The following is a 22566-nucleotide window of genomic DNA, read 5'->3' as shown; positions in this document are numbered from 1 at the left end:
GCGGCTGGCGTGGGGGGGGGGAATCGCCTGACCATTACAATTCAAAAGACGCTGCTGGTGAGGGAGGGAGGGAGGAGGGTGGCCAGGGCGACGTGGGCGTCGTATTGCGCAGGGGAAAAGGCCTTTTACGCACAGGGGTTTTCGTTTTTGGCAAGGTGTCTTGCGAACGAGGAGGAGGGAATTAGGCAGGACTCCACGCGGAACTGGCAGGAGGAGGCTTCCCTGAGAGGCCGGGGGCCACGACTGCCTGCTGCCTGGGACCCAAACTTGCTGAAGCTAGGAGGGGAGCAACTGGAGAGAGCTTCTTGGTGCGCAATGTTCTGCACCCTTCTCCGCTGAAGGTGCAAATATGTGTGAGAACCTCTCCATTCTGAAGGAAATCAGCCCTGAGTGCTCACTGGAAGGACAGATTGTGAAGCTGAGGCTCCAGTACTTTGGCCACCTCATGAGAAGAGAAGACTCCCTGGAGAAGACCCTGATGTTGGGAAAGATGGAGGGCACAAGGAGAAGGGGGCGACAGAGGACGAGATGGTTGGATAGTGTTTTCGAGGTTACCAGCATGAGTCTGACCAAGCTGCGGGGGGCAGTGGAGGACAGGAGTGCCTGGCGTTCTCTGGTCCATGGGGTCACGAAGAGTCGGACACGACTAAACGACTAAACAACAACAACAACAAGCCATATCTCTAAGACGCTGCAGGCTGCTTGATTTTCCAAGTGAAACCAAACCCTGGGAGAGTGCCTGGAACCTCCCTGGGATCTTCCACTTGGCAGAGATTGAATGTGGCATGTAACACATGCTGGCATCTACTGTTGGGAGGGTGCCTTTGTGGGTGAAGTCAAACCATCGGAAGGTTACGGCGCCTGCCGTGGCTGTAGAAACCGATACGGGAGAGACGTGTTTTGTTGCAGCTAGGGCAGATGAAGGAGCCAGCTTGTTATTAGGCATGTGTAACAGTATATAGGACGTGGGTGGTGCTGTGGGTTAAACCACAGAGCCTAGGACTTGCTGATCAGAAGGTCGGTGGTTCGAATCCCCGCAACGGGGTGAGCTCCTATTGTCCGGTCCCTGCTCCTGCCAACCTAGCAGTTCGAAAGCACGTCAAAGTGCAAGTAGATAAATAGGTACCTCTCCGGCGGGAAGGTAAACGGCGTTTCCGTGTGCTGCTCTGGTTCGCCAGAAGCGGCTTAGTCATGCTGGCCACATGACCCGGAAGCTGTACACCGGCTCCCTCGGCCAATAAAGCGAGATGAGCGCCGCAACCCCAGAATCGGTCACGACTGGACCTAATGGTCAGGGGTCCCTTTACCTTTAACAGTACAGTGGTACCTTGGGTTAAGTACTTAATTCGTTCCGGAGGTCCATTCTTAAGCTGAAACTGTTCTTAACCTGAAGCACCACTTTAGGTGCTTTGATTCCCTCCCTCCCTCTCTTTTTTTTTTTCCTTTTCCTTCTCCTCCTGCGATGAGGCTACATTTTAATATTTTAATGTTCCATTATTTTAATGTTGTATTTTATTTTTGTTTTTAAGTTTGTAATCATTCATCTTGTTTTTATTATTGCTTGTAAGCCGCTCTGAGCCCGGCCTTGGCTGGGGAGGGCGGGGTATAAATAAAAAATTATTATTCTTATTATTTAGCTAATGTGGCCTCCTGCTGCTGCCGCGCCGCCGGAGCCCCATTTCTGTTCTTATCCTGAAGCAAATTTTTTAACCTGAAGCACTATTTCTGGGTTAGCAGAGTGTATAACCTGAAGCGTATGTAACCTGAAGCTTATGTAACCCGAGGTACCACTGTATATAAATGAACCTACCCAGACTCTAAGATCATCTTCCAAGGCCCTTTTTTGTGTGCCTCCCTCCTCAAGAGGTCCAGAGGGTGGCAATATGAGAACAGGGCCTTCTCTGCAGTGGCTCCCTGTCTGTGGAATGCTCTCCCCAGGGAAGTTCGCCTGGCACCTTCATTGTACAGCTTTAGGCACCAGGGAAAAACATTCCTTTTTTACCAGGCCTTTGGTTGATCTGCTTGATATCTATTCCCTTTTAAAATGTTGTTGTTTTTATTTTGATTTTGCCCTGTGAACTGCCCTGAGACCTCCGGGTATAGAGTGGTATATAAATTCAATTAACAACAACAACAACGAAAACAAAACGGGTGATAACGAAAAGCAGCAGCCTTCCACACACAGCAAGTCATCCTGCACTGTATGTATTATTCTGAGAGGCAGTTTTTGGTGGTGCTTCCTTAAGCAACAAGCTCTCTCAGGACCCATCAGTCCCAGACATCCCTCTGCGTAGCCAGGATTGGCAGCTGGTGAGAAGAATGAAGTTCCTTAATTGCCAAGGGCATGAATCCCAGGGGTAGCAGGAACTAGTGCTGCTGGTAGGATTTAAAAGTCCAAAATATATGTAAATGTCTAATGTCCATGTGCGTACACACACACTTAAGGTATACAAATCAGGCAGTCTGAAATGCTTGCGACCACATTGGTGTATTACAGGCGCCCCCAAACTCGGCCCTCCAGATGTTTTGGGACTACAACTCCCATCATCCCTGAACACTGGTCCTGTTAGCTAGAGGTGATGGGAGTTGTAGTCCCAAAACATCTGGAGGGCCGAGCTTGGGGGTGCCTGGTGTATTAGAATAAAAACATCAAAGTGCTGGCAGATTAATATCTTTATTAGAACTAACCAAAAAGAAAGTAACAAAATAACCAGCGAGCTTTATAGAATTCCTGTTCTGTCTGATTATGTTAAATTAAAAAGGGAAATGGGGGAGTGTTGGGGGACATGGTACAAAAGCCCCACTGTTGTGCATGGTGCGATTTTAGAAACAGAAAAACTAATTTCAAAATCAAAACAGAGTTCCTTTTGTGACTCATGGAAATATACCTATGGGGTGGGACAGAGGTATGCATCAGGAAAGGGGCCCAGGCGACTAAACAGTATTGCACCCCTTGAGATTTAGTCTTCGGTTCTATTTCTGCTTTTGCTTATAATTGCCGTATAGGTGCACCATATCTGATAGTGTCATGTGCCAGAATGACATGTTGAAACGGGTTGTAGAGGACACTTTCCCAGAGGTGTGGGTGTATGACTTGGGATAGTTGAAGGCTAACCTCTCATTGTGCTATAAAACTTCGGGTTTTTAGAAAAGTTTATTGGGCTTAAAAGCTTAAACCCTGGGGAAATAGTTGTCCTCTAAAATGCAGGGAAAAACCAGTTACTAAAATATTACACAATTCAGTTGGGGGGTGTTTCAGAAGGACTTCATCCATTTTTTAATTTTACATTGACAACCCTGATCGTCATTTCTTCCCATAACAAATCCCACAAAGTAATCAGATGTAGCCTGAACAATCTATTATAGTTACTGTAAAACATTATTAGGAAATGCATCTCTAATTTTAACACTGTTCATGTAATCTGGATAGTGGATGTTAATCTGTAAAAGCAGTACTAGGAATTATATGTTAATGTATGGTAGATTCCCCATTAAGGCTATGATTAATCCAGTGGGATTCTGGGATGTTTGGGGGTGTAATATTTTATTTTACTTTACTTTTCACGATTTTAAAATGGTATGTGCATAAAACAAAAAGCATCAGCTCAGATTTGTCCTGCATATTTTCACTTATCTATGATAAAAACCTAAGAGCTGATTGTGTGTTAAATGTAACCTAAGATGTTCACAGAATTTGAGAGCCAGTGTGATTAGATATTCAGTCCAGGAACTGAGAGACCAGGGGTTCAAATTCCCATTTGGCCATGAAGTAACCATGAAGTCCGGGTGACCTCGGACTAATCACTATCACTCAGCCTAGCCTACCTCACAGGGCTGATGTGAGGATATAATGGAGAGAAGAAGCATATAAGCCCATTTAAACCCCTTGGAGGACAAATGGGATATAAATGTCATAATAAGTAAATACATAACTATAGTTTGAATCTACATATTTTAAAGACAAGCAAGCTAGTGTGTATTCTTTGCTAGCAAGCGGCGGGAACATCAAGTTTCGCACACGCAATTCAACATTTTGCAAGACTACACTCAATATGCATCAAGGCACAAACATTGCACTTGGAGGATAGAAGTGCCGAAATAAAGAAAGGATTTGTTCATCTGTTGCCTTTCATCTGTTAGAGAACTATTTCAAAGGCGAAAATGGTGCAGGAATCAGGAGCATGTTTTGCTGGGATTCCAAGTACTGAACGTTCTCCCGTACTGAAAGTAAATGCAATGTAGGACAAAACCGGGTTAAACTTTCTGAGCAGCGTTAAAGAAATGTTGGCACATACGCCAAGACACACCATCACCTCTTACCTGCTGCTACCACCCTGGCATCTTCGTGGGCAAAATGCCTCCCAGCCGCACGGCTATCAGGATTCTCATACCACCAAAGCACATGAACTGTGAAAACAGGAGCAAAACCAAGGTCAGCTCTGGAAAAAGTTTATCCACGGTTAAGTATAACTGATTCAGTTCAAACAGAAATGAAAAATGTATGTGTACTAATGAAGGTTTAAAATGGAATGTGGCTAAACATGTATTGCTGAAGGGTTGCTAATATTGGGGTTTTTCCAGTATTGTTTTCTAAAGGACTCTGGGCTTTTGCTGAGTGAATCTAATTGTTGTTTTCTGCTAGTTAACATGTGAGTGTTGTAACCTTAGATCACGTAATGAAGGTATTGAGTTGCAAATCTCCATTTTGAAGGGAGCTGCCTTTGAGTCTTGGTCTCCCAAGCTCTATGGAGTGAAGATGTAGATGAAGCTCTCAGCCTAAGTGTCAGGAGTGCGTGCAGGAGCCAGGCCCTGTGACCAATAGGACTCTGCAGGACTGGGGCTTTCCTAAGTTTGTTCTGAAGAGGCAAGGCATGGCCACACAGGTGAGGCCGATTGGTAACTCACAGCACCTGGTGGCAAGAGCCGGGAAGGGATATAAGGTCAGCATTTTCCCTTTAGCTCTTTGCCACAGCAACATATTCCCTGCCATGCTGTGTTTGACTCCTTGCTTCTTGATCCTTGGACCCCTGACTTCGTGACTCATTGCTTCCTGATCCTCGGGCCCTTGGCTTCTTGACTCCTGGCTCTCTGACCCTTGGACTCTTGGTTTTCTGGCTTCTGGACTCCCGTTCCTGCTCCCACCCCGCCATCTTGCCCCTGGTCCCAATGTCCCCAGCTGGGACTTCGATCGCCTGTGAACCAGACCGTGACACTAAGGCCAATGAAGGCTGGAAAGCAGGTTGTGGGGAGAGAGAGAGAGAGAGACCTTTGCTTATAGGTCTGTTTGGGTTATTTCATATTTTCTAAGATGCAGAGCCTGTGCTGGACAGCACAAGACATTGTATGAATATTTTTGGATATATCATTTGATGTTTCTGTTTTATTTTGAAGAGTTCTGCTAGTAAAATTTGAACAATGTTTTCATGGGTCTGGACAATGCTTCATTTCCAAAAGGAGTCAGTTTTCATGCACCCAGTTACTTCAAACTGCATAATATTAATATCTGCAACACCCAGATCTAGAGAGGAAGATCCGGGGCGCACAAGTCCCAATGGGCATCTGATTGGCTACTGTGAGAACAGGTTGCTGGGCGAGACTTTGATCTGACCCAACAGTACTCTTCTTATGTCTTTATGTAAACTCACTCTGTGCATGTTCAGAAGTACCTTTCATCATTAGCTCCTATGCATGGCCAAATATGGGAGGGTGTGATGATAAATGGAAGTGATTAACAAAGAAGGGGAGAAGTCACAGGATTAAGACAACAGCTTCAAGATATGACTTTCTGCTTTACCACTGCACATAATCCATAGCACAAAGGAATGTCGGTGCATGTCAGGTCCCTCCACAGATATGAATGGAGACCAGCATGTCTAACCGAGCATGACGAACAGCCTGGATAGCTCACTGGAATAGAATGTGGTGCTGATAATGACAAGGTTGCCGGTACGATCCCCGTATGGGACAGTTGCATATTCCTGCGTTGCAGGGGGTTGGACTAGATCAAAGAGGGACAGATTTGATGAAGTGAAGGGCCGTGAGGGCCAACCAAAGTCGTTGACCTTTTTTTAGGGTTGAAGTTTTTTTTAAGGATTTTACCCCAGGAAATAAACTGCCACAGGGGCCGGATTACACAGGCAGGTGGGCCGCATTAGGCCCCCGAAACGGACTTCGGACATGCGTGGACTAGATGGTACTCAGGGTCCCTTCCAACTCTACAGTTCTATGATTCTATGTGTGAAACTACAGATCATAACAACACAGGGAATAGGTTTTGTACCTGTATTAAGTAATCCGTATTCTGTATGGAAGACACCAATCAGTTTAGAATAGTCTTTGCTGATGTGCGCATCAATCGCTGCTTTAAATGACTTTCCCCACAAAGCGGGTCCACCTGGTTTCAACTGATAAGTAACCAACTCATAAACTCCTAGACAGGTGGGGTGGGGTAGAGGGAGGAGAGAGAAATTATCAGCTAGATAGTAAAATAAAAAATAAAAAGCTGCTCACCCTATGCCGATATCTTCACCAACATTCTTATTTGCTTCACAATTTATTTTCAGCCTACTTTTTAGTTCTTTGATGGCGACCCAAAATCTTATTTCTGCATTTCATGAACATCTATGCTTCCCACTCTTTGAACAGCGTGCTTAGGTTTCTAATTTATTTTTCGTTTTTGAGAAGTTACAACTATGTACCAGTCACTGCCAATTCTCCCCTGCAAATCCGTATAACGTCTAGTTCTTCTACCCTTATCTGTGGGTAAGTGTATTTTAGAGAAGGGGATTAAAAACATCTCAAGATCGGAAGTGGGCAGAACAATTTTATCTCAGGGGGAAGCTATGGATATGGAAAGATATTATACCGATATGAACGACGAAATATACTGGGAGACATGGACTGTTTTTTGAATCACTATGAAATATGGATGTTTTGAAGCAAAGCTGTAGCTTAGGTCCATTAATGGGGGGGGGGGGGGAGAGATCAGGCTACGAAAAATTCCACTTCTGTTTCTCCTGCTTACCTCCTTGCATGTCTGTTTTATTTTTGACCAAATGATTCTACTACAGTATGAAGCATGTTTCAAATTCAACTGCAAAGAATGAAGAGCTTTGGCATGGACATAGCCAGGATTTTTGTTGCAGGGGGCAGGCCTTTTGTTGGGGGGGGGGAGAACCTCAGTTAGCTATGTATTTTTATTGATTGGGGGCAGCTGCCCCCCCCCCCCCGGCTACGCCCATGAGCTTTGGAGAGGCTTCTTCCAGAAATTAGGAATCTGCACAGCACCACATTTCCCGGGCACGTCTCATAGGAATTCCTCTTCCCCCTTGACCCAGTGACCAGAAAGGGCCAGAGCAGCCTGTGGTAACTTTAACCAGAGCTCTCTGGTAGCACAGTAATGTTACTTATGCCCTCTCCTCAAAATGCTCCCTGAAATTTGTTCCAATACTAAAGACCAGTACCATATACTGTTAGTGCAGTAAGACAGCTCACCTGGCTTTGGAGAACTCCCGAGCTCACACCAGGGGACCATGTAAGCAATTTCCATATGCTGCTTGTCTAGGAATTGAAGAAGTACTGACAATCTTTCCTGCCATTCTTTATCAGCGACCACAGCTTTCCTTACAGCTCTCCTGTGGGCAAAGTTGTCTATATAAGAAAGCAAAGAAGTGTTAGAACTCCATCGGCCAGGTTTGATGGGCAGGCTAACAACAACAACAACAACAACAACAACAACAACAATAATACAGTGGTACCTCGGGTTAAACCACAGAGCCTAGGACTTGCCAATCAGAAGGTCGGCGGTTCGAATCCCAGTGACAGGGTGAGCTCTCGTCATTCGGTCCCCGCTCCTGCCAACCTAGCAGTTCAAAAGCACGTCAAAGTGCAAGTAGATAAATAGGTACCACTCCGACGGGAATGTAAACTGCATTTCCGTGCGCTGCTCTGGTTCGCCAGAAGCGGCTTAGTCATGCTGGCCACATGACCCGGAAGCTGTACGCCGGCTCCCTCGGCCAATAAAGCGAGATGAGCGCCACAACCCCAGAGTCGGCCACGACTGGACCTAATGGTCAGGGGTCCCTTTACCTTTACCTTTACCTCAGGTTAAGAATTTAATTCGTTTTGGAGATCCGTTCTTAACCTGAAACTGTTCTTAACCTGAGGTACCACTTCAGCTAATGGGGCCTCCTGCTGCTGTCGCACAATTTCTGTTCTCATCCTGAAGCAAAGTTCTTAACCTGAGGTACTATTTCTGGGTTAGCGGAGTCTGTAACCTGAAGCGTCTGTACCCTGAGGTACCACTGTAATAATATTCTGGTATGATGGAATTTTGTTCTTGCACAAGGACAATTTGTTTCTTAAGCAGGTGTATCGAGGCAAATACCTATGTGCATACCCAAGAAACCCACCAGGTTTTCAGAATTTATGGTTGGTGGGGAAATACCAATGGAAAGGATGACACAACACACAGCGCAAATATATCCCGTTGAGCACTGTCTGCCAGCGTGGGTGGGAAACATTGAGAATGATTTTGGAGCATAAGACCAAAAGTGCTCATGTGTGGATGAAGCTACAAAAACATGCAGACAGAAAAAAAACTGGTCCACCTCTGCATGAATGCTCTAGCATGGGCACAGCCTAGGTGTGCAATATCAACTTTTGTGATTGAAAGGCCATTGGAAGTCTCTGTGCTAACTAGGACTGATACAAATACTAGGAGTCTGGCCTATTGCTTGGTCAAACACAGCACTGCTTCTGATCTCTGGCTTCAGCCACCTGGACTCCAGAATCCCAGGTCTGAATTTGGATACAGACACCTACAACAATTGCAGCGACACAGGTGGCTCTGTGGGTTAGATCACAGAGCCTAGGACTTGCTGATCAGAAGGTCGGCAGTTCGAATCCCTGCGACAGGGTGAGCTCCCGTTGTTCGGTCCCTCCTCCTGCCAACCTAGCAGTTCGAAAGCACGTCAAAGTGCAAGTAGATAAATAGGTACCGCTCCAGCGGGAAGGTAAACGGCATTTCCGTGCACTGCTCTGGTTCACCAGAAGCGGCTTAGTCATGCTGGCCACATGACCTGGAAGCTGTACGCTGGCTCCCTCGGCCAATAAAGCAAGATGAGCACCGCAACCCCAGAGTCGGTCACGACTGGACCTAATGGTCAGGGGTCCCTTTACCTTTACCTTTACCTACAACAATTGCAGCAAATTAACCTGGCAGTAAACCTTCCCGAAATATCTACAATCGCTTGAGAAATATCCTACTCGGGATCTGCATAGAGGTCCCACATGGTTAAAGCGCTACCGCGTAGTACCTACCATATTTCCAAATATGGAAAGCCTTATTCATTGACCCAAACTCCGCTGTCCAGAATCCAATCATCTCTGAATGAGCCACGCGAATGTTGATGCTTTTACTGACCAACTCAAGGAATTCCTTTGCCTTTGCTGGTTTGATATCATAAGTACGGAGTTCATAGAAGGTGCCAACATCTTGCCTGGGTCCTGTGGCAAGAGACGAGCAAACCTGATACAGACTTGGCTTAAAAGAGAGACATAAAAGCAAGAATTCCAGTTAGAAAATGAAATGAGGGTTTTGTTTCTAAGTTTGCAGCCATGCTAATAATTATTTGGATCAGTAGTATTACAAGGTATAGTTTTAGTATGTGAAGCTGCAAATGCTTCTTTAATTTTTTAATCTACTTAGTGCAACAAACCTAAATAAATTAATAATAATAATAATAATAATAATAATAATTTATTTGCAGCCTGCTCATCTGGCTGGGTTTCCCCAGCCACTCTGGGCGGCTCCCAACAGAATATTAAAAACACCATAAAACACCAAACGTTAAAAATTTCCCTAAACAAGTTTGATCTTGTTTGCTCACTAGCGTTTCATCTTCAATGGCTACACATATAAATTTAAATTCATTGCACATCCTGAAGACTAGTTTGGGGAAGAAAAAACAGCAGAGAGAGAAGAATCGCATAAAAACATTTTATCAACTTCCTTGAAATTTCCCACCCTTTCCTGACTTATTCCTAAATTCCAAAGGACAGCACTGGATCTTACAATATATTTTTTAAAAATGCTCTGGCAGAAGGAGAATTCTGCAACTTGGGCAGCGGTGAGGGAGAGGCGGTCATGGGAACATCTGTCTTTAATCCAGTTGCCTTCTGATGCACATATGGTCTCGTGAAAAGGGCATTCTCAATGAATCTTGGAGATTGCAATAGGATACAAAGAAGCGAGTGCACTGGGAAACCTGTAGATTAGGATCAGTAGCTTGAATCATTTCCGCAAGAGAACAAGGGGCCAGTGTAGACCCTGAAGGGCAGCAATACCGTGGTACCTCATGTTACAGATGCTTCAGGTTACATACGCTTCAGACTCCGCTAAGCCAGAAATAGTACCTCGGGTTAAGAACTTTGCTTCGGTATGAGAACAGAAATCGTGCTCTGACGGCGCGGCGGCAGTGGGAGGCCCCATTAGCTAAAATGGTGCTTCAGGGTAAGAACAGTTTTAGGTTAAGAATGGACCTCCGGAACGAATTAAGTACCAATGCAATGTGCTGTGTGTGCGTTTTTGGTGGGGCCTTTGCCAATGATCACCTCTGGCCTGCAACCTTCCGGTTGGCTAACCTTGACGGCAGTTCTTGAGCTGAAGAAGGTGAATCACCTGTATCTTAAAGGCACAGGGGCCAGTTAGAAAGCTGGAAATCCAAACCGAATGAGGCAACTAATCTATGAGAGTCAGCAATGGTGGAGATTTATACTGAAGGAATATTATCCTTTCCAGCGTGCCTCTGCTTTCCTCCTCTCCGGGCAGGCTCCTGCACCGTTAAAGATTCACGTAGCAGGCAGAAATCCAACAGGTAACACCTACCCATCTTGGAAGCGCCACACACCTGTTGGGTGCCTGCCTGTTATAGGCAGGGGGACCCTACAAGCGTGTCCGCCTCCCCACGTGGGAACGGGGAACCTTCCTTTCCCCAAATCCCGGGTGTCTGAAACAGGAGCTCGCTGCGTGAAAATGAGCAGGTGACGGTTTTCCCCTACCCTTCCCGGAAAATGTGATACGGTTAAAAATGGTATGGTCTCCATACCCATGGGCACGTTTAAATGCGCAACTGCACAGAAAAGAAAAGCAGTTTAAAAGTTGGCAGCCTCGTTCCCGATGGACTTGGGAAGCCAGGAGAAGAAATCTGAAGCCTGGCGCCTCTTTCCCGGCTTTACCTGGGCTTTGCACCGCGATAAGGCAGCTCTGCGGAGGGAGCCGAGGACGTGCGAGACCATCATGCAGCGCCCGCCGTCTGCTTTGCTGCCAAGGAAGCAAAAGGCTCCTTGCACGGCTTCGCCCCGACCCTTTGCCTATGGAGGCTGCAGGGAGACAAAAAGACGCGTGGCGCTTTCTAAGAATAGCAGCTGCAGGAAGATCGCCAAACCGGGAAGGTAGACTGCAATCGTCCATAAATGTTTTGGGGTTCCAGTTTGGTAGTTAAAACGCTTTGCAAACCAGAAGCAATGAACTCAGCTGTTGTAACCAAACAGATGATAATTGCGTGCCTTTTTTAAATGCCTTATGGTCATTCTGGAAAGATTGGGTGAGGGTGATAATGAATGAATAAACCTGTTTGTCGGCTCACAAGGCTCTCCCCCCGCCTTGCGAAGAGGCAGAAAGATTGATCTCGTCCGGACTACGTTGACATTTTCGTTTCAAATGAACAGGATCCTGTGGATTCAAATGGCGTGCGTGCACCGCATATTGCGATTGATTTTGTGTACGGGGTGTGTGTCTTACCTGGGTCCCCCAATATTTTATTCAAGAGTTGGCACCGCACCCCACTTCCGTGGTGCCAAAAAGGTAGTTTGTCCACCTTTGGTCCCTGGCCCCCCTGCACTCAACAGTGGCTCCTAGATGCTGTCAGCATGGACCGTGGCCACATCCCAGGAAATCACTAAACCAGGTGAGGGTAGCAGATGGGTGTCAAATCCTTGGTGAGTTAGGGACATCTCCTGCATGTGAAGACAGGCTCCGTCAGATTGAGTGGACCAGAACCAGAACCATACTGGGTCCAATGGTCAAGAAGGTGGTTTCTACACGGGCTGTAGAGGGAAGTGAGGGGCAGATGGGGCTTGACAACCTGGGAAGGTAGCCCATTTAGGAGAAGGAAAACTCTGAACCTGAACTGCTGTCTTGCAGGACACCTTCGGGAGAAGAAAAGGCTATGGAGGCAATACAGGAATCTCACCTAGATCATAGTTGCAAGCAGGGCTATTTTTCTAGAAAAAGAGGGGCTGGAGCTCACCATGAACCTTGTTCTCGTCAAATGTCAATGGGCGCCCACCTGAGAGGTGCCGGAATGGGGTTCTGGTGAGCTCCGGCTGAACAAAAAAAAGAAGCACTGGGTGCAAGTATAGCTCAGTTGGTAGAGCATGAGACTCAGGGTTGTGTGTTTGAGCCCCACATTGGGCAAGAGATTCCTGCATTGCAAGGGGGTTGGACTAGATGACCCTGAGGGATCTCTTCCAACTCTACAATTATGATTTTATACATGGCAGTTGATCATCCAGCCTCTGCTTACAAGTCTCCAAGGAAGGAGAGTCCACCACCTCTCATCTGCTCCACTGTCGAAGAGCTTCTTACCAAGAGGTTTTTAGGAATGGGGCAGGCATGTCCTTGTTCCTTTGATTTCTTTCTCTCCCTCGCCCATGCTCAGCTTTCTAACTGCAGGCTGGCAGTGTATGTGAACGTAATTTGTTTTAACTACTCTGTAAAGGTGGCCACAAGGCTTAATCTTTTTAGAACAGGAGACATGAGCATGTTGCTGCAAAATAGCCAATGGGGTGTGCCCATCCAGCCTGCCTCCGAAGGACATTACAGAAACAGAAACACACATTTTCTTCCCGTGTCAGCAAGCATGGATGTGCTGCATTGGGATGGAAAATCAGCTACAGATTTTGTTCTCTGGGACCATCCAAAATGGCTGCAGGAGTGGGAATATTTGCCACGCATCGGTTTGGGCTAAACATTGCAGACTGTATACATAAGTACAGTGTATACCTCGGGTTACAGACGCTTCATGTTACAGACTCTGCTAACCCAGAAATATTACCTCAGGTTAAGAACTTTGTTTCAGGATGAGAACAGAAATCGCGTGCCAGCAGTGTGGCAGCAGCGGGAGGCCCCATTAGCTAAACTGGTACTTCAGGTTAAGAAGAGTTTCAGGTTAAGAACGGACCCCTAGAACGAATTAAGTTCTTAACCCAAGATACCACTGTAATATATCACAGGCTTTAGGGATGCTATGGCTTGGGGTGGGTGGTTAGGCTGCATGCCAAGACTCTTCTAATTCCTGCATCCAGCAAGTAAGAATTCAAATTCCTGGACTAGCCCGGGTAGCATCCTGATGAGGCAATAGCCTAAGTATGGGCCATTAAAGTAACAAAGGAAGTGGCTTTGTGCCAGATAACAAACGGGTGGGCCCCTCCCTCCCTTAGCTAGCTGGTAGTTAGAAAAGCCTAGACCAGAGTGGATAGTTGAGTTATGTGAGCTAGAAGCTGGAAGCAAGGCTGGGATGGCAGAGAGTCAGCTGTGTTTATTCCAGTGAGTTCCCTTGCTCATTGAAGGTGGTGACTTGCTCATTTGTACCGATAGATTTTAACACAGTGGTTGTAGCAGTCGGTGACAGCTATCATCCCATGGTCCAGCATGGAGAGTCCGCTTGGTCCTTGCAGGCCCTCGTTCACCAACACAGTACTGAGGGATGAGTCGGGATTAAACATCACAATGCAGTTTTCTCCTTCGTCAGATACGAAGATGTTCCCGTGCCCATCCTCACAGATGCCAGAAGGGTTTTCGAAGGTATGAACATGCCCGTACCGCGGCCCTATGGTCCTTTTTACCTTATTTCCCTTGTCGAGAACTTTGATGCAGCAGCCCTGGTACCTTCCGAAAAGCTGCCCTTCTGTAACTAAGATTTCGTCATTCTGTGGGGGCAAAGTTGTGGAGTGAAGGGGGTGGAAGAGAGAACAATGTTAACAGTATTTCACACAGGTCTTAGAAAAGCCGCTTTGTAACTCAGGAAACAGTGCCTTTATTACTCACCCAGCTATCCCTCCCACCTTCCAAAAGAACTTAGGGAAATAGTCTCACAACAGCCTTGCATAGTAGGATCTGGTGAGAGTTAGTAACTGGCCCAGAGTCACTAGGGATGAGGATCTGAGCACAGAACAAGTCCTGAAGTTGTGACCTGAGGGCCGTCAGGCAAGGATTCAACCTGTGTGATCAAATTCAGGCACAGACAAATAAATTCCTTATCCCAACAGACCAGGTGAAAGACTAGGCCTGGTGATACTCTCTGACCTGAAGGACTAAGGGACTTCTTATTTGCTCTCCTCCTTTTTCTCCATTCTCAACTCCACATAAGCCAAGTCTGACACCCTGTGGTTTCTGTGGTTGTGCAGAGCTTTGAACACCAAACCTGGGTCCAGTGCTCTTCTGACACTATACCACACACTGACTCATAGGGGGAACCAAGTTTGCTATTTGTCAAAGGTTAAGGCAGAAACCAGCACATACTTCACCGGGATGCGTATTGGATTGAAACCTTTAGTTGGATGATTCAGAGAGCAAATGTCCACCTACTTCAATGTGAGGTTTAATACAAGTGAGATTAAATAGGGAAAAGAGAATGCAAAGAAACAAAGAAGTCGCTAACTGACAGGGCCAGAAAGCAGCTGGGGCCGCTTGAAAATCTTGGCCCCATCTACCGTAGGTCCATCCAGGGGCAGTTGTGAATGCCATCCATATTGCATCCAACCCATCCAGTGGGATCCACATCAACATCAGCCATGCCCGTTGAAATATACTCAGAGTCGCAAACTGATTTCATGCTCTTTATTCAGCTCATAGTGGTGAGGAGGAATGAATGAAAGTCCCCTCAAAGTATCTGCTTTATATACATTATTTACACAATGGGCTGCACATGATTGGCTAATTCCGGAATTCTACTGTAAGCCAATCAGGTTGTGGATTCACTTCTATCTGGAGCATGATTGGGTGGTTCCTGCCAACCAATCATACTGCTGCATTGTTCTAGGACCAATCAGACTGCTGCATTCTGAATCCTATTGTTCTAGGACCAATCAGACTGCTGCCTTTTGGATCCTATTGTTCTAGGACCAATCAGACTGCTGCAGTTTGGATCCTATTCGACTCAGTACATAACACCCGTACATGCATATTTCTGCCTGTGAGTCAGAAGGTCTCTGTGCACATAGAATCATAGAATTGTAGAGTTGGAAAGGACTCTGAGGATCAAACTAAGGCTGAGGGCTGGATCCGGCCCAATCGCCTTCTAAATCTGGCCCATGGACTGTCTGGGAATCAGCGTGTTTTTACATGAGTAGAATGTGCGCTTTTATTTAAAATGCATCTCTGGGTTATTCGTGGGGCATAGGAATTCGTTCATTTCCCCCTCCCCCCCCCAAAAAAATAGTCCGGCCCCCCACAAGGTCTGAGGGACAGTGGACCGGTCCCCTGCAGAAAACGTTTGCTGGCCCCTGTTCTAACCAGCTGAACTATCTGTGCATCAAGTGAAACATATTCCCCACTGGGGCTCATGGGCACTCAATATGGATAATATGGGGGGGGGGGGAACTCCCAACCAAAGGCCTTTCCTGAGGCCAGTCAATTTTATATCAGATGAAATGGTTCCATTGTTTTCAGGGTGCATATGTTGTTCTTTTAGAGTTGGTTGAATCAACTTTATTGTTCTTAGATATAGTGGTACCTCAGGTTACATACGCTTCAGGTTACATACGCTTCAGGTTAAAGACTCTGCTAACCCATAATAGTGCTTCAGGTTAAGAACTTTGCTTCAGGATGAGAACAAAAATCGTGCTCCAGCGGCACGGCAGCAGCAGGAGGCCCCATTAGCTAAAGTTTCACCATTCTTCAGGTTAAGAACAGTTTCAGGTTAAGAACGGACCTCCGGAATGAATTAAGTACCGTACTTAACCTGAGGTACCACTGTATTGTGTTTCTGTGGGGGTTTTTTAACGTGTACAGTGCTCCAATGTGAAGCGGTCTATCAATTTGATTAACTTTGAGCCGATCAAAAGGCATCAATCCAAGCCAAAGCTTGGCATGTACATCTTGTTGAGATATGTTCTGGTTTCTGCCTGCATCTTTCACAAACCACAAGCTGTGTACTCCTTTTCTCTCTCAGTTGCCTTGCTGGCCTGATCAGTGCAAGGATCCATCCAGCCCTCTGACACTCAACCAGGTGCTACAGGTAAGGTTGCATGGAACCCTGAGCAGCTGGGATGCTCAAACAGTCCTTTACAAGGGTGCCAAGAGGAGTAAACAGAAGGAGGCCCTCCTGCTGCCTTCCTTTCCAAAGGCCCAAATGCTCCCATTTCTCTAGTTGCTGCCCACTCCACTGTCTAAACTTAGGCAGAGGCTTGAAGCATTCTGTGCTACCAACCAATAAGCAGAAATTTGGCCCTTCTGGGGTCTCATACTGTACCTTATTGGCTACCACCCGCACCGGCCTATGAAACCCTTCTATGGAACTTGTCTTCAGAACGGCGTTCATTCTCCAGTCCACTCCAATGATGTTAATTTTCCCTCCGTCACTCCAGTCTGTCACTGCAATTTTGTTCGCTTTCAAGACGGCTATCCCATATGAATTAGGCCAGGTGATTTTCGGAGACTTCAGCTCGTGGATCAGCTCCCCATCTTTGCTGAAAAGCTGGATGATTCTGGTCCCGTTGGTAACGAGAAGCACGCCATTTTTCATGCAGGTAATGTCCCCCAGCCCTTTAATTGGTTCGAATCCATAAGGGAACCTTTGTTTAACCTGACCATCTGCGCTATAGATCTGGATGTGCCCAGTTCCACTGTCTTTCACGGCCAAGTCACCTTCGGGAGTTGTTGTCAGGCTGTTTGGCCAAATCAGCTTGCCGGGGATTGTGCCATATCCTCCCACTATCTTTTCTAGAGAGTTGTAGTGGATCTTCTGGATTCCGGAAAGTTTCCATTTGTTGTTAAATCTGAGAACTTGTTCTAACTAACAAACAGAAAAGGAACAGACAGCAATGAGTCGGATGGCACCTTTTAGGCTAGCGAAACATATTTTGTGACCAAAGCTTTTGTCCGTTAGACGTTCCACTTTGTTCGGATGCAACAAGTGGTCCCCTAAATTAGGCTCAGGCTGAAGAAGAATGCTACACCTCTAGCGTTTAAACTTACAAAGCAACAGGGCATATTCTGGACCTCTTTAAAGTTAAGGCACAGCTAATATGATCTTGCGTATGAACTCTTGCTTAAGAACGTAAGAATCACATTTCAAGATCCGAACCAGAGTCCATCTAGTCTTGCTTCTAATAGTGGCTAGAAAGACACCTCTGCAAAGCCTGCAGGATAGCTACCTTTTGTTGTCATTAGTCCCCAGTATAAATGTTAATTAAGGGTAAGCTGTAGCTGCACATGGAGGCTGCATTTGGGGCTGCTTTGTCTATTAGCCATTGATGGACTTTTCCTCCTCGAATTCATCTCAGCCTTCTCCAAAGCCCTCTTGAGGCCAAAGCAAACAATCCATTCTCCGTCTGCTTGCTAGCAATACAGTGAAGATGGTGTGGGAACGTGAGACTACACGGTTCTGTCTAGCCAGTAGGGCTGGGCGATATATCAATATATCATCCAAACTCGGTTTGAAGTCCACGTCGTGGTATCGGTTTCCTAATTTATGACCTGGCAAAATATCGCAAATTGTGATGTCTGTTAGGGCCAGGCGATGTATCATCCCAAACCAGTTTGAAGTCCATTTTGTGATACTGGGTTCATAATTTTTGTGACCTAGCAATATATCACAAATCATGACACGTGTCTGTGTGTGTGTGTGCTAGGCAAAAATCACAAGGTGGGGAAAACTGTGAAGCTGGCCAGTGCCTCTACATAGCACCACCCTTATTTCAGATGCCATGATAAATCACAATGTTTAGCTGGAGGTAGGTAGCCATGTTGGTGTGACGCAGTCGAAATAAATTAAAAAATTGTCCAGTAGCACCTTAGAGACCAACTAAGTTTGTTCTGGGTATAGGTTTCGTGTGCATGCACACTTCTTCAGATATCTTAAAGGTAAAGGGGCCCCTGACCATTAGGTCCAGTCGTGGACGACTCTGGGGTTGCGGCGCTCATCTTGCTTTATTGGCCAAGGGAGCCGGCGTACACCTTCCGGGTCATGTGGCCAGTCATGCCATTTACCTTCCCGCCAGAGCGGTACCTATTTATCTTCTTGCACTTTGACATGCTTTTGAACTGCTAGGTTGGCAGGAGCAGGGACCGAGCAACGGGAGCTCACCCCGTCGTGGGGATTCAAACCACCAACCTTCTGATCGGCAAGCCCTAGGCTCTGTGGTTTAACCCACAGCGCCATCCGCGTCCCTACTCAGATATCTTAGTTGGTCTCTAAGGTGCTACAGGAATTTATTTTTTTTATGTTTAGCTGGTGATATACACATCACAATGCTGAAAACCAGACAGCGCCCAGGCCTGGTAGCCAGCCAGTGCCTCTACATAGCTCCATCCTTATTTCAGACGCCGTGATAAATCACAATGTTTAGCTGGTAATATATATCACAATGTTGAAAACCAGATGGCTCCCAGGCCTGCTAGCCAGCCAAGCAACCCATCTCCGAGCCAGAGCAAAGCAAAGCAAAAGCATACTCAGTTTGGAGAGCCACCCAGTGGAAACATGTGGCAGTGACTGTAATGGCTGTGGCGGGGAAGAGACAAGCTGCTGTGTGTACTTTGGGTTGCAAGAACCCCAGGAACAAGCTGGCGTGACCTAAATGGGAAGTGATGAAGCAGGATTTGGGGGGCAGAGGTCCAGAGCGCACCCACCCACAGCAAAGTGAGCAGGAGGGTGCCCCAATTCCTAAAGTAATACACAGTTCCATCTCAGGAGTGGGGAGGGGAGTTCCTATAAAACCTTAAAAGGAGCCTCTGTACTGTCACTGTTTTGCAGGAGGAATTCAAGCAGTTTACAGCCTTTCTCAACCTGTGGGTCCCCAGATGTTGTTGAACTACAACTCCCATCACTCCTAGCTAGCAAGGCCAGAGCTCAGGGATGATGGGAGTTGTAGTCCAACAATATCTGGGAACCCACAGGTTGAGAACCACTGCGCCTAGTATAATAAATCTATCTTTTTTTTAAAAAAAGACAACTTTAACTTTTTGTGGTTTAGAAAGTAACAGGGCACAGGGGGAAGAAATGTCATGAAAAGAAGGGGATGGAGGAATGGCTGGTGGAAAGATGTGTAAACAACTGGCAAGCAAATCAGAATGAATGCAGATAAATGTTGTTGTGTAACTGCCCTGCACACAAATCAGGACGAAAGCTCAGTTGAGAGCAAATATAACCTAACCTCCGATGTAAGCTTGGTGCAAGCAAATCAGGGTGAATGCTCAATTAAATGGGACCCTTAGTGAATTCTGGAGTCTAAAAACTATGCCACTGTGTGCATTTATACAAATACACATGTGCACAGAGTAAAACAGCAAATTTCCAGACCCTCCAAGTGTTAATATTTTCCAGGGACCATCCCAGATTTACAGAAGCTATCCCAGTTTCTGATATGATCCCAGGATGCCCCGTTTTTCCTTAGGAGATCCCTATTTCCGTCAGAGAAATGTTGGACGGTATGGAGTTCTGCGGCGACCCCAGCTATCTGAAGGTAGCCCTGTATAGGGAAGGTTTTTTAAAAGGTTTAATGCTTCATGGTGCTTTTATACATATGTTGGAAGCTGCCCAGAGTGGCTGGGGCGACCCAGTCAGATAGGCAGGGTATAAATGGTATTATTATTATTATTATTATTATTATTATTATGGGATAGGACATCCTGATTTTCATCAGAGAAATGTTGGAGGTTATGCACCCAACCACACCTTTTCCAGAGCTACATTTCTTAGCGTGGTTTAACAGCCAATCCCTCTTCCCAGGGAAGCACCCAATTATTTGAGAATGAACCCTGTTGAAATCTAAGGGGCTTAGTTCTGAGTATACATCTACCGTATATTTCGCTCCATAAGACGCACATTTTTCCTCTTTAAAAGTAAGGGGAAATGTCTGTGTGTCTTATGGAGCGAATGTGTGGTCCCCCTGGAGCCAAATCGCCCGAGTGTGGCGCGCGCCGTTACCCCGCCCTCCCGGGTTGCCAGCAGCCTCCCCTTTCCCCTGAAGCCCCGGGAAGGTTTGGGAGCAGTGGGCAGGCTGTTCACCATTGCCCCGCACTCCTGGGCTGCTCTTTGGGGGTGAGGGAGCCACACCACTCTGCCGGCAGCCTCCCCTTTCCCGTGAAGCCCCGGGAAGGTTTGGGAGCAGCTGGCAGGTTGTTTGCCAAGAGAGGGGAGGAAGAGGACGGAGAGGAGGGGGACCAAGAAGCTGGGTGAAGGGAGAGGGGGTAGGTTGCCATGAGTGGAGAGTCATGGTAGAGGGCAAAGGAGAGGCAGCAGCGAAGGGGAGAAATTGCAGACGTCACCTGAGGAGTTTGGGCGAAAGGGATGGAGAGGAGGAGGCTGGAAAAGGGGACTGTGCTGCTTGGGGAGGGGGAGAAAAAAATGAGAAGAAGGAAAGCCTCCCAAGCTGTGATTCAGAATTTTTTTTCTTCTTGTTTTCCTGCTCTAAAAACTAGGTGCGTCTTATGGTCAGGTGCGTGTTATGGAGCGAAAAATACGGTATTTAACAGTACCTGGAAAATGGGGTGGTGGTGATGGAAAGAGGTCTGCTCAACTACAGGTCTACAGGGTCAAATTACCTCTTTGTACATAGTGCATGCAGAGCAGGGTAGATGTCCCAACTCTTATACATCCAGGAATCCGGGTTCAGCAAAATGCTGGCCCACTGCCCACTGGCCTCACTACGGGCTCTGTTCTTCTCCTGCAAGCTGTCCATCACGGCTGCCTCCTGCTTTCCCTCCTCTGTACACCCCAGCCCCCTGCCCTCCCCCCCTCCCATTGTTACATCAGTGCTGCAAACTGTATGAAGTGTGCAGAGGCAGGATCAGGATCCAGGTAAGGCACATAAAACAAGCAAGGGAGGGGTTGATACCTGTTCATCCTCTAGCTCCTTCAAAAAATAAGAATCTAGCATTGTTCCTTGGACAACCGTGGGGAATGTCCCTAGAATACAAAGAGGGGGAGGGGGGCATATGAATTACAGATTGGTACATTATTATTATTATTATTATTATTATTATTATTATTTTATTTTACAATTGCATACGGAAAGTCAAAGTCAGTAGTCACATCCACCCCAAGTGTTTAAGGCACACATAAAGCACATTTTTAATTTTTTTTTATTTGGTTTGTCAATCGCTATATCTTGCTCAGGGAAACCCAAAGTGGCCTAAAACCAAACAAATAAGCCCTGCATAGATACGTTAAAACCAAGAGGAATTATAAGTACATTTTTAAAAAATCCCACCCACTTCTAAAAGGCCACAGAAAGTTAAAGGCCAAAGGCCTGGTTATAGAGGAAAGTTTTTGCCTGGTGTGTAAAGATATATAATGGTGAGGCCAGGCGAGCCTCCCTGGAGATAGCATTCCACAAATGGGGAGCCACCACAGAAAAGGCCCTGCTCTTGTGTTGACACCCTCCCCCAAACACTCATGGAGGGGGTTTCCCCAAAAGAATCCTGGGAAATGTGGTTTGTTATAGGTGAGGGGATTGTAGCTTTGTGAGAGGTAAACTACAGAGGAGCATGTGGTTCATGAGGCTGCCGATACAGTGGTACCTCGGGTTAAGAACTTAATTTGTTCTGGAGGTCTGTTCTTAACCTGAAACTGTTCTTAACTTGAGGTCCCACTTTAGCTAATGGGGCCTCCCACGGCTGCTGCGCCACTGCCACACGATTTCTGTTCTCATCCTGAAGCAAAGTTCTTAACCCGAGGTACTATTTCTGGGTTAGCGGAGTCTGTAACCTGAAGCATCAGTAACCTGAAGCGTCTGTAACCTGAAGCATCTGTAACCCGAGGTACCACTGTACGTCATTGGCATCCATCTGTCTCGAAAGACAGTGGAGTGCGCCTCTGAGGGTGAAGTAAAACCGCTGTGTTAGCAACACTGAAGACACCTCCCTGGGGCGCAAGCAGTGTGTATGGAGGTCCTGGGTTGCCCAGACAGCAAGATCCGCCCCGCCCCCGACCTCGCTGATGACTGGCCCAAAGGAAAGCAGAGCAATACGTTTGGCACCAGCTTAGCTGCAGGGTCAAATAAGTGACCTGATGACCAGATAGGAGGAAATTTGCAGTTCCATCAAGACACCAGTCTTTGTCTAGCTACAGAACAATCTATATTCTCCCCCCCCCCACCGCTCCCTTTACTGCCACTGCCACCAAAACCAGTTAGATCTTGGGAGGTGAGGGTGCAAAAAAATGCTTGCGGGCAAAGATTAAGTCCCTGAACTGTGGGTTGGTCATTCCTTCTTTATTGGTTTTAACCATCAGTCATAATAAAAGATAAAAATTATAATAAAAGAGGCAGATACAATTGTCA

The 22566-nt window shown here is 46.5% G+C and overlaps 2 protein-coding genes and 1 long non-coding RNA gene across 4 annotated transcripts; 1 reads left to right on the top strand and 2 right to left on the bottom strand.

The window, feature by feature from the left end:
- The first annotated feature begins 678 nt into the window (after nt 1-678).
- Nucleotides 679-2831, top strand: LOC307206644. The gene is made up of 2 exons (XR_013834451.1): nt 679-1404; nt 1638-2831. It is a non-coding gene; the product is annotated as an uncharacterized lncRNA (long non-coding RNA).
- Nucleotides 2659-11397, bottom strand: LOC307206480 (protein NipSnap homolog 3B-like). Of its 2 annotated transcripts, XR_013834324.1 has the most exons (7): nt 11239-11397; nt 9322-9544; nt 7495-7650; nt 6281-6430; nt 4321-4407; nt 3826-4221; nt 2659-3676 (listed from the first exon to the last, which is right to left on the bottom strand). XR_013834324.1 is itself a non-coding variant. In XM_079959797.1 (6 exons), the coding sequence occupies exons 1-6, from the start codon at nt 11299-11301 to the stop codon at nt 4145-4147; spliced, it is 756 nt and encodes a 251-aa protein (XP_079815923.1). In that variant the 5' UTR covers nt 11302-11397; the 3' UTR covers nt 2659-4144. The 2 variants fall into 2 exon arrangements, 1 of the variants encoding a protein (XP_079815923.1); XM_079959797.1 differs by having other exon boundaries at nt 2659-4221.
- A 2179-nt stretch (nt 11398-13576) lies between these two features.
- Nucleotides 13577-21007, bottom strand: LOC307206074 (E3 ubiquitin-protein ligase TRIM32-like). The gene is made up of 3 exons (XM_079958863.1): nt 20828-21007; nt 16536-17078; nt 13577-13992 (listed from the first exon to the last, which is right to left on the bottom strand). Exons 1-3 carry the CDS (start codon nt 20837-20839, stop codon nt 13645-13647), a joined length of 903 nt encoding a protein of 300 aa, XP_079814989.1. The 5' UTR covers nt 20840-21007; the 3' UTR covers nt 13577-13644.
- Between the last annotated feature and the right edge of the window lie 1559 nt (nt 21008-22566).

Source organism: Podarcis cretensis (genome assembly GCF_951804945.1).
Source record: "Podarcis cretensis genome assembly, chromosome: 17".
NCBI lineage: Eukaryota > Metazoa > Chordata > Lepidosauria > Squamata > Lacertidae > Podarcis > Podarcis cretensis.
The sequence above is the reverse complement of the archived record's forward strand: the minus strand, read 5'-3'. Positions and strand labels throughout refer to the sequence as shown.

What these genes read in the sequence shown, in the direction of transcription:
- LOC307206480 (XM_079959797.1), bottom strand. Translation starts at nt 11,301, where the DNA reads ATGATGGTCTCGCACGTCCTCGGCTCCCTCCGCAGAGCTGCCTTATCG. An exon ending in TTTCCATATTTGGAAATATG is followed by an intron (nt 7,651 to 9,321) that starts GTAGGTACTACG and finishes TTTCTTATATAG; the next exon opens with ACAACTTTGCCCACAGGAGA. An exon ending in ATACGGATTACTTAATACAG is followed by an intron (nt 4,408 to 6,280) that starts GTACAAAACCTA and finishes CTGTTTTCACAG; the next exon opens with TTCATGTGCTTTGGTGGTAT.
- LOC307206074 (XM_079958863.1), bottom strand. An exon ending in TGCGGGTGGTAGCCAATAAG is followed by an intron (nt 13,993 to 16,535) that starts GTACAGTATGAG and finishes TTGCCCCCACAG; the next exon opens with AATGACGAAATCTTAGTTAC.